The sequence below is a fragment of the Pseudophryne corroboree genome, chromosome 5, assembly GCF_028390025.1.
Source record: "Pseudophryne corroboree isolate aPseCor3 chromosome 5, aPseCor3.hap2, whole genome shotgun sequence".
Lineage (NCBI taxonomy): Eukaryota > Metazoa > Chordata > Amphibia > Anura > Myobatrachidae > Pseudophryne > Pseudophryne corroboree.
In genome coordinates, this window is record NC_086448.1 from 137,093,944 (window position 1) to 137,104,752 (window position 10,809).

A 10,809-nucleotide genomic window follows, 5' to 3' on the forward strand; every position below is an offset into this window, starting at 1 on the left:
TGTCTGTCAGTAGCTGGTTTATTTGAGTTTTTCCGCCCACTCTGTTTACATTAACCCCTCTCTCATGGGCTTCTTTACAGCTAAACAAGCAGGTACTGTATTTTCGATCAACGAGAAATATATATATATATATATATATATATATATATATATATATATATATATTAGATTATTATTTAATACAGATCAGATTGTTCCTTCATTCATATTTATTTATTGCAGAAAAATAATATACAATGATATTTACAAAACAACCATAAAAATATGAATGCAATTAGACACCCGATCTAGCTGCATTTTTCTTAAAACACGGATCAATAAATAAATAAATTGTTTACTTTGTATCTCAGAGAAATAAATTGAGGAAAAAAAACAAAAACAAAGAAAAAACAAAACAAAAACAGATGCAGCCGGTGGTAATATCAGAAGGGTTTTCTGAACCAAGTTTTCAAATAACAAAAATAGTTTGTTTTTTTCTCTCTTCTATAAAAAAAACATATTTTGAGTTTCATTAGTAGCGTTCAAGAATGGGGAACGTTCCTTTTAAGTGGCTTCAAAGGCACGACTGGTGGGAATGCATGCAATAAAAAAATAATAAAAAAAAATGCAACTTAAAAAAAAAAGAAAAATAGGAAAATTCCAACATTCTTCGTCAAAAAATACAGCTTAGAGATTGTTCAGACTCGATTCAGAATGTAAAATGTAGTGGTGACCCTGCAATCATCAGTCTGCTGTGTGGTCACTAGTCCCAGGCCTGCGTCCTTTCTATAAGTGCTCCCCACGCCCTGTCTGCCATCTCTTCCAATGGATGGAAATCCTCCCTGATTGTTTATTTGGCTTTTATAGGTATCCAGCTTCGGATTCTAGGCAGTCCATTTCCTCATCCATTGGAAACAGTCTCATCTGGGAAGAGAGAACATGCACACATGGGTTATAGCTTTTATGTTGCCACAATGTTGGGGTCCTATAAATATGCTGACAGCAGAAATAGGGGCAAAGAGGATATACTGACTCCTATAGGAGCTGTAGGGAGAACCTCCACATACAGCTGGTGGGGCTGAGGCGAAGAATCGGGTTAGTAAAGGATAAGTATAGACTGTATAGGAGGTAAATAACAGTTTAGTAGAGAAAGTAAAGGTTAAAAATAATGGTTATAATAATAGAGGATAGGTTGCACATAAAAACATACAGGGATATAATATACGTAATAATTTAGATAGGTTATAGGGTGTACATACCACTTACATAGGGTATGAGATGCAAATAACGGTCTAACAGAGAATGGACATAACGGTTTAGAAGAGAGTAGAGAGTATAGGATATAAAAAACAGTGTAGTATAGAGACTATGGGATGTACATGATGGTTTAGTATAGAAAGTATGGGGTGTGCATAATGTTAATATAGAGAGTATAGGCTGAATATAATGTTTAATATAGAGAGTATAGGATGCATATAATGAGTTAGTATAGATAGTATAGGATGTACATAATAGGCTAGTATAGAGAGTATAAGATGTGCATAATGGTTTAGTATAGACATCATAGTATATAAATAAAGATTTAGTATGGAAAGTGTACCAAAACGGTTTAGTATTGAGAGTGTTGGATATGCATAAGGTTTTGCATAAAGAGTATAGGTGTAACCAATGACTAAGTATACTGGGTATAGCAATATAAATAAGGTTTTGATACAGATAGTACAGGATCTACATAACGGTTTAGTAAAGAGAGTACAGGATCTACATAACGGTTTAGTATAGAGAGTATAGGAAGCAAATAACGGTTTAGTATAGAGAGTATAGGATGTACTAAAGAACGGTTTAGTATAGAGAGTATAGGATGTACATAACGGTTTACTATAGAGAGTATAGGACGTACAGAACGGTTTACTATAGAGAGTATAGGATGCACATAACGGTTCAGAGTACAGAGTACAGGATCTACATAACGGTTTAGTACAGAGAGTATAGGCGGTACAGAACGGTTTAATATAGAGAGTATAGGATGTACAGAACGGTTTACTATAGAGAGTATAGGATGCACATAACGGTTTAGAGTACAGAGTACAGGATGTACATAACGGTTTAGTATAGAGAGTATAGGATGTACATAACGGTTTAGTATAGAGAGTATAGGATGTACATAACGGTTTAGTATAGGGAGTATAGGATGTACAGAACGGTTTAGTATAGAGAGTATAGGATGTACAGAACGGTATAGTATAGGATGTACTACAGAACGCTATAGTATAGAGAGTATAGGATGTACTACGTAACGGTTTAGTATACAGAGTACATGATCTACATAACAGATTAGTATAGGATACAAATAACGGTTTAGTATAGAGATGATACAAAACACGGTTTAACAGAGAGAATAGGATGTACAGAACGGTTTAGTATAGAGAGTATAGGATGTACAGAACGGTTTGCTATAGAGAGTATAGGATGTACAGAACGGTTTAGTATAGGGAGTATAGGATGTACAGAACGGTTTACTATAGAGTATAGGATGTACAGAACGGGTTAGTATAGGGAGTATAGGATGTACAGAACGGTTTGCTATAGAGTATAGGATGTACAGAACGGATTACTATAGAGAGTATAGGATGTACAGAACGGGTTAGTATAGGGAGTATAGGATGTACAGAACGGGTTAGTATAGGGAGTATAGGATGTACAGAACGGTTTACTATAGAGAGTATAGGATGTATAGAACGGGTTGGAAAGGAATAGGAGATAGAAGGATGTATATGTTAGCTAAGTGTAGAAAGAGAAGATAACGGTTTATTATAGAATGTGTAGAATGTAAATACAGGTTACAGATAGTGTGCAAATAATGGGTTTGTGTACATAGCACAGGATGTAAAGGGATCCCGGGTTTGTATATAGTGAATAGGATGTAGGTAATGGTTTTGTATGTGTAGAGGATGTAAATAACGGGTTGCTAACCATTATATATCTAATGGACTGCTACAGAAAATGTATGGAGTAAATAAAGTATTGCACAAGTTACATGAAGCAATACCAGAGACAGGCAGTAGTTACTGACTACATTATAACTCTCTTACTCTGCAGTAAAGGCTCCAGGTCCCAGAAATGAAAGGGTCTGTAATGAAAATAAAAGCTGTAGCCACAGGCAGTGATGCAGAAATGACAGCAATGTCTGCCTGGCGTGTTGCTGAAGCTCTGATCAGAGCTGCAGAAGTACACTACATTCCCCCCTCCCTGTTTCATTAAGATCCCTTATCCCTTTCCTAGGCCCCTTCCCTATGATCTAACCTAAGTATTGTGCGTCTCCAAACATTGCGCACGGATGCTGGATAGGGGCATGGGGTAAAGCGTCCTCAGCCCCCAGACAGTGCCCTCAGGGTGGGGACATGGAGGTAGGAAAGAGGGGCTTACCTGTGTGTGTGTCTTTGCTGCGAGAAGTGAGAAGTTATTAGTGAGATGCAGACATAGACCATGCTCCCTCCATCCTCCACACTGAGAACGCATAGCTTAGCCTCTCATGGGCCACATAACTGCAACTTGCCATTTTGGAGTCCAGCTCATCGCTCTGTAAGACCTGGCAGAGGAAGTCTATGTATCTGGAGGCCAGTTTCAGGGTTTGGATCTTGCTGAGTTTGTCAGAGGGCAGGGTGGGGATGATTTTGCGCAGGGCAGCAAAGGCTTCGTTGAGGGACTGGGTCCTCTGGCGCTCCCTGACGTTGGCCATGACTCTCTGGGTCTGGAGCTCCTCAAAGGACTGGGGGCTGCTGCCGGTGCTACTGGCCTTCTTGTTCCTTTTCACTGAGGTGGGGCTGTCTGGGTCCTCGGGGTTCTTCCTAGGGGCCCTCTTCTTTCTGCATGCCCGTTTGTTCTGCTGTCTGTCAAGCTCTTCCTCGCTGTTGCTCAAGCTGTCCACGGGGGAAACCGGGGAGCTGGACTCTCCCTGCATCATTTTCCACCAGCACTATGGGGAGAAAGAGCCCGGGCAGAGGGAAGGGGACTGTCCCAACCGGTCTCCCCAGGAATCAGCCTTCTCCAAGGTGGGGGGCAGTATCTGCATCCACACATAAAGCCCAGCCCTGTCGCTGTGTCCCCAGGCGCCAACGTGTTTCTGAGTGGATGCAAACTTTTCTGAGCTCTTATATTTCTTGCTGGCAGAAGGATTTTGGGGGGAGCTTCCCATTGGCTGATCTGCCTTCCCCTTTACGTCACTGGGAGTGTCATCCCCTTCTCCAACTTTTATTAGGTTTCCGCTAAGAAAAAAAAAAAAAGGAAGAAAGAACATTTTTTTTTATGCCATTCGTCCCTGGGATATTTTCTTAATAAATCCTACTAAATAATCCCTTTTTCTGCATTCACCTGGGACACATAACGTATGTGGCTGTGTGATCTGGAAGAAGTGTTTCCTTCAGATCTACAGGCTAATCGGGACATCAATAGGCTGGAACTTGCATGAGGTTTTTATTTTTTGGAAGGGGGGAAGCAATCTGTGTTAATTGTAATTCTGTCTTTTTGCACCATTAACCCTTTCCTTGGTGGAGGAGCAGAGAGGCAAGGAGATCCTAGCAGGCAGGGGGTTAATGCATGGATGTAAATTCATCGTCCAAGAAACCTGATTGCACAATTTGACATTCCTTTCTTTAGGCAGCTTGTTTTCTTCATTTCAGAATGAAGTAAAGAAATAGACTAATACCAGCAATAATTGCTCATTTAATCTATTGTTCATCCATTTCTATATTTTCGGCACAATAAATGCCCTGATTAGCGATCAAGGCTTTGATCAACAAAAATTAAGTTTGCATGGTATTTCCCATCATTTTAAGCTTGTTCTGTAGTGGTCCAGAATTGGTTCTTTACCGAACTCTTTGAATCTAGAATATTTCATTGTTTTGCAGATAATAATAATAATGCAATTGTACTCTAAAAGGACTGCCTCTTGGTATTCATAGTTTAATATGACTATGAAAGGTAAGGATCATGAATCAATCTATCTATCTATCTATCTATCTATCTATCTATCTATCTATCTATCTATCTAATAAAGACGGGTGCACTAACCTGTTTTGTAAAATAAAATCTTACATTTTATATATATATATATATATATATATATATATATATATACACATTAATAATGTAATATGTATTAATATATTAATATCTAATTTCTAATCACATTGTAAAAAAAAAAACATAATTAAAGAAGAAATCCATTTAAGCTTTATTATACATTTGCATATATAAGACACAGTTGACTTCAATAGTCTACTTGATGCTGAGTGTGGCACACGACATTGCAAGACGATCAGACAGCCTGGTCATTCATTACTTTGCACTGATAAAATATCATCTCTATAAAATGAAACATTACAGAGGCACTGGACGTGTTAAGCTCGGTACGAGATCTGTGAACAAGATCAAATGAAGAGGAAGAAAAGGGGCTGGGAGGAAAAAAACGAAACGGAAATATGAGATCCTACTTTATCAAAGTCAGAGCAGTGAGTACTGTTAATTGTTTTTGACACAGGCTACGGGGACACCAGGCTGCTCATTCCTTACAGCAGAGTATCCTCTTCGTCCAGATTTTCTTTGCAAACATTTTTATTATATTGATTTATTTTATTCGTGCTCTCTTTATCATCACACAATATATAGGTATTAGTAAATACATGTGACAAAACATATGTGCTACCCGCAGGGCCTGCAATGGTCCCTTCCCCAGTATGTGTTATGGCTTTCCTCTCTATTGCAGAAAGACCATACCTGTGGTTTGTACAGTCGTATATAATGCACAATTCTTAGTGGGAGGGACCGATGTAAATGACTCCATCATGTATACTAGACCCAGGATTCCTGTGACTTTTCAGCTGCTGTGGAACTACAAGTTCCAGCGCGCTCTATTTGCCATGCTAGGATTTGTTTGACGCTGTTTTGGTTCATTTTACGTGATATAATTATGTTTCGATATAAACTATTGCATTCACTAACACAACTAGAACTGGTATAGCTGCCACTTGTTTGATAGATAGATAGATAGATAGATAGATAGATAGATAGATAGATAGATAGATAGATAGATAGATAGATAAAAGCAGAATGTAAGAATACACAGTGTCATTCAGGAATGGATCAGTGATATCAGGTAATAGGCACAGTCCTGTTTACGTCTGACATATGCACATTGTAATGCAGATTAGAGCTCTAATTATGCAGCTTCTGGTGGGGGGTTGGGATAACAGAAATCGGAGATATTCATTAATGACGTCAGACTAATGATTCAGTCAGTAAGTGCGTGTATGGGGGGAGGGGCTGGGGCTTATGAAAAAAATAAAATTATATATATATATATATATATATATATATATGTCTTGTGCATAATAAGATCTATTTAGCATATGTCGTAACTTGAGGGAAGTCTATAGATTGGAGCTTGAGGGATGCAATAGAGCACCTCACTCAACAGGACTCTGCTCTAGAAAGCAGCCACTGGGATTAGTGTAAAATGTAACATAAACACTACCTGGTGTGTGAGAGATAAAAGCCAAAGATAAAAAAGTCGCACCTGGAAGGGTAGGATTGCGCAATGCTTCTGCAGGACAGCCCTGCATGTCATCCCAGCCCTGCAGCACCAAGTTGTACACATTTGGGATTAGGCATCACCTCCCTGGTGGGTAATAATTACTGAGCCTTGGTTCTATCAGACTGTTTAGAAACATGAATCCCTCTTAGTTTAAACACAAGCATTACCGAGCCTCAGTTTTGTATCCTCAGAGGCAGACTAACAGTGTCTCCTTGCTAACAGTCATTGAGCCATTAAAACCCAGTGGCCTTTAACTACAGACTACTAGTGATGGTCCGGCTGTTCTGAAACCACTTGTAGTTTCACAATAGCTCAATGGCCACATGACGCCGCAGCTTGAATCCTAATATAATGCATGGTCTTGTAATTAGCTAGTGCTATGGAGGAGATGCACTGACTGAGGTATACACTGATGGGGGAGGGGGATAATAGGAGGGAGAAGGAGGAGTGTTTATTAACTCCCAGTCCTTCCCTCTTATTCAATACTTTCCACCATGATAAGATTGATAAAGTCTTTTTGGCGTGAATAAGAAACAGCACTGAATATTCTACTGTTATAAATAGCTGCCTATACAGTACACATTTGATTATGTGCAAGCTTGACTACTATTTGCTTATACACACTGAGATATATGTTCTATTGTATTTTTGAAGCTTTGTTTTGCAATAGTGCCCACACATCACCCCTCTCTGGTACAGAAATAAGTTATTCATATTTAACTAGATAAAAAATAAATTTCTGCAAAAAAACAAAAAACAAAAAAAAATTACATAATTTGTGGATCTATGAATGACCACAAGGGGGACACATTTTCTCATTTACCGTTCCCATCAGACAGCTGATTAGCAGCAGCCCAGTGCATGCATTGCTTTTCTGCTTAATTACTTACTGTACTTTGGGCGACTACTTCATTAGAGGTTTAGGACACTGGACTACTGTCACCTTAGAAATACAGGTCAACATTTACATTATTTTGTTTCACGTTGAATTTGAAAATGTATCATCAGCCAAACATGAACAGATGATGTCAGCATTGCAACAGCTCCATGTGTAGATGCATAGGACACAGGATGTCACCAGGGAGACCTCTCCAAGCAGAACATCTGGACCATCTTCTGTTTAGTAAACTGTTTAGAGAGGAGGCTATATATCTTTTTCACGCATGCACTGGAAACGCTCCAGCCACTCTCTCTCTCTGAAAACCTTTAGTTACACAGAGATAGTTGTTATTGCAGTTTCCATAAAGCCGGAATAAAATGCTGCAACATTTATAGAAACATACAATTTGATGGCAGATAAAAACCACTTGACCCATCTAGTCTGCCCCTTTTCTAACCACATTGTTACCTCAAACCCAATTTGATCCTTATTTCTTAGTAAGGATATCCTTATGTCTTTCCCATGCATGTTTCAATTGCTCTACTGTATTAGTGGCCCATTTATCATAGTACTGTATATATGCTGCATTTTGGGGGGTTAGCCACAAATTTTAAGTAACACCTGAATGTAATAAGGAGGGAGCAGAGCAGTTATCAGAGATACCTATTGTGATCCATCCATAGCCTACCACAGTCGCATCCTCCATAGGTTTCTATGGGAGATGCTACCAGATTTACCAATATCCAGAATGCAATCCGCAGCTACCACCATCTGAAAATGGTGGTAGCCCAGTGTAGCCTACGGACTACAGAAAGCAATTGTAGCCGGCAGATGGTTCCACTGGAACCCTTCCTGGAAGTGGCCTCTGTGCTTGTGCAGTCTGTCTGACCCCACATGTGCAGATCCCCTAGCGGCCATCTGAGCACATCGCAGGGATGAGCTCCTTTTGAAGCCCCTGTCCCTGCATGTGCTGGATCATACATCCAGCCGGTAGGATGGCATATTGCAATGCGATCCTGGGCGGTAAGATTCCGGCCAGATCGCATTCAATATGTGATCCATGATAAATGGATCCCTTCCACTTGTCCACTATGCTTTCTGTAAAGTCATTTTCCCTTCAGTCTCAGGGCATGTCCTCGTGTTCTAATACTTCTCTTCCTTTGAAGGCTATTTCACTCCTGGACTTTGTTAAAATCCTTGATATATTTGAAAGCCTCTATCACGTTCCCTCTTTCCTTTATCTGCTCCAATCTATACATATTAAGATCTTTTAGTCTTTATAGAACTGTATCTGCAGAACAAACAGGAACATTCATATAAATCACTTTTTATCAGCAAAGATCCAATCATTATCTGAAGTTGAAATAATTGCTTTTGGAGGTACATTTTTTTTTTTTTTTACTACTTTGAAGCATGTACATTGTGCAGTTTCCTCTTAGACTATGTATATTGTTATGGAACTACATCTACCAGCATGCTATGCTAGCCTCTAGCTGGAGAACAACAGGTTGCTGACATCTGGTCTGTCTGTAGAATAAATAAGAATTTCAGAGTAGATCGCTGTTTTCTTTGTGTTTTTTTTTTATTTCTTATGTTAGTATACCCGTGCAGAAATTCACAGACCTTGTTTAACGGTAATTATATATACTGTAACGGGATGCAGTTAAATTGCCGGCAGTCAGGATCCCGGCGGTCAGGATACCGACCCCAGAATCCCGACTGCTGACTATACCAACAGCCGGAATCCCTGCACACAAGGACTATAGCCACTCGTGGGTGTCCACGACATCCATAGAGTGGGAATAGAACCTGTGGCGAGCGCAGCGAGCCACCAAGCCCGCAGTGTGGCAAGGGCAGCGAGCCCGCAAGGGGACTCTTTTTGCTCGCCCCACAGCCGGGATGCCGTTGTTGATATAGTGATGGCCGACATCCCAACCATTGGTAAAACATACTGAACCCACTGTAACATATTTTCAGCATGCGATAAGGTACACAACACATTAAACACAGATAATACTTGGGATCCGCATATAAAATACATGGAAAGTTGCAGTTATAAAGATGTAGAGGTTTGAAATAATGAAGCAGTCATTTGAATTGGTGAGACTGGCTCTTTAAATTGATGTCTACTTGCTCCTATTAAGAGTATCTAATTTGTAAGGTCACACTGACCTCTTGTGTTCAGTATAAACAAATCCTTTGGCCTATGTGTCTTGGAACTATCTCACCCACATCCCCTCCAGCATATACAGTGTATCAGTGTATGTTACAGTCATATGTATAATGTACTGAGTTCTATGTTGCTTTAATAAAACATATATGGAGAAATGTTTTACATAATAATAATAATAATAATAATAATAATAATAATAACAACAACAACAACAACAACAGAACTAAGGATCAATAGGGATGATGTTACCAAAGGTAAAAAAGGGGCAGGCTAAATGGCCCAAGTGGTTCTTATCTGCCTTCAAATTTTATGTTTCTATGTAACAACAAAAACAACAACAACAACAACAACAATAATAATAATAATAATAATACTCAAGACATTGAAACATGTCTGAAATACATTAAAAAAAGTGCAGTTTACGGTAAAAAAAAGAAAAGAAACAAACAACATTCAAGAAACTAGCAAATGACTTATTTCAAACTGATGTGTTTTTAGGACAGAGTTAAATGCATAATAGCTGTATACTGTGAGTACGAACCATACATATGGTAATACAACGATTGCTCCATGAATTTATAGTTTTGGATTGTTAATATTACATATAGTTATTCTGCTGATGATTTTTCTTTCTAGGTAATTAATTTAATTTTGCATATTGTTATTTCAGTCTGATGTGCAGCAGAGTGGAAGTTCATACTAAGAAAAATTGCAGTAGTTCTGATAACTAAAAATAATAAAGAACAATACAAATGTATTTGGACTTTGTGGCAAAATTGTACTGTAAAGTTTTATAACCATTTGGAAGAACAATTTAATACTAAAAAGAAATAAAATAATGTTATTAGCAAACAGATTCTAATCTAGCAATAAAAATAATGTCATGTTTAAATGATGAGAATATAATTAACAAGAGAGAAAATAATGATTTGCAATTTTTCTTAAAAAAACAAAAACAAAAAACAAATAATGTCTACTATTGGAATACATTTGCATGGATTGTCTTTTATGTTACATTTGTATGACTTATTTTAGATAATTTGTTATCTGATTCTTTAGCGATCATTATTTTCCAAAAGTTTCCTCCTAATGGCCCTTGAAAAACTGTTGCTGCCTCCTACTGGACAATATGCATTGTAGCTACTTTCAAAAAGGTGCTTGGGATATATTTTTTTATTTATTTAT

The 10,809-nt window shown here is 38.3% G+C and overlaps 1 protein-coding gene across 2 annotated transcripts; it reads right to left on the reverse strand.

Moving 5' to 3' along the window:
- Nucleotides 1-236: 236 nt before the first annotated feature.
- Nucleotides 237-4,121, reverse strand: LOC134928859 (twist-related protein). 2 transcript variants are annotated; one of them, XM_063924812.1, is made up of 2 exons: nt 3,406-4,121; nt 237-903 (listed from the first exon to the last, which is right to left on the reverse strand). In XM_063924812.1, exon 1 carries the CDS (start codon nt 3,941-3,943, stop codon nt 3,443-3,445), a length of 501 nt encoding a protein of 166 aa, XP_063780882.1. In that variant the 5' UTR covers nt 3,944-4,121; the 3' UTR covers nt 237-903; nt 3,406-3,442. The 2 variants fall into 2 exon arrangements, with proteins under 2 accessions (XP_063780882.1, XP_063780883.1); XM_063924813.1 differs by having other exon boundaries at nt 238-903; nt 3,536-4,121.
- Between the last annotated feature and the right edge of the window lie 6,688 nt (nt 4,122-10,809).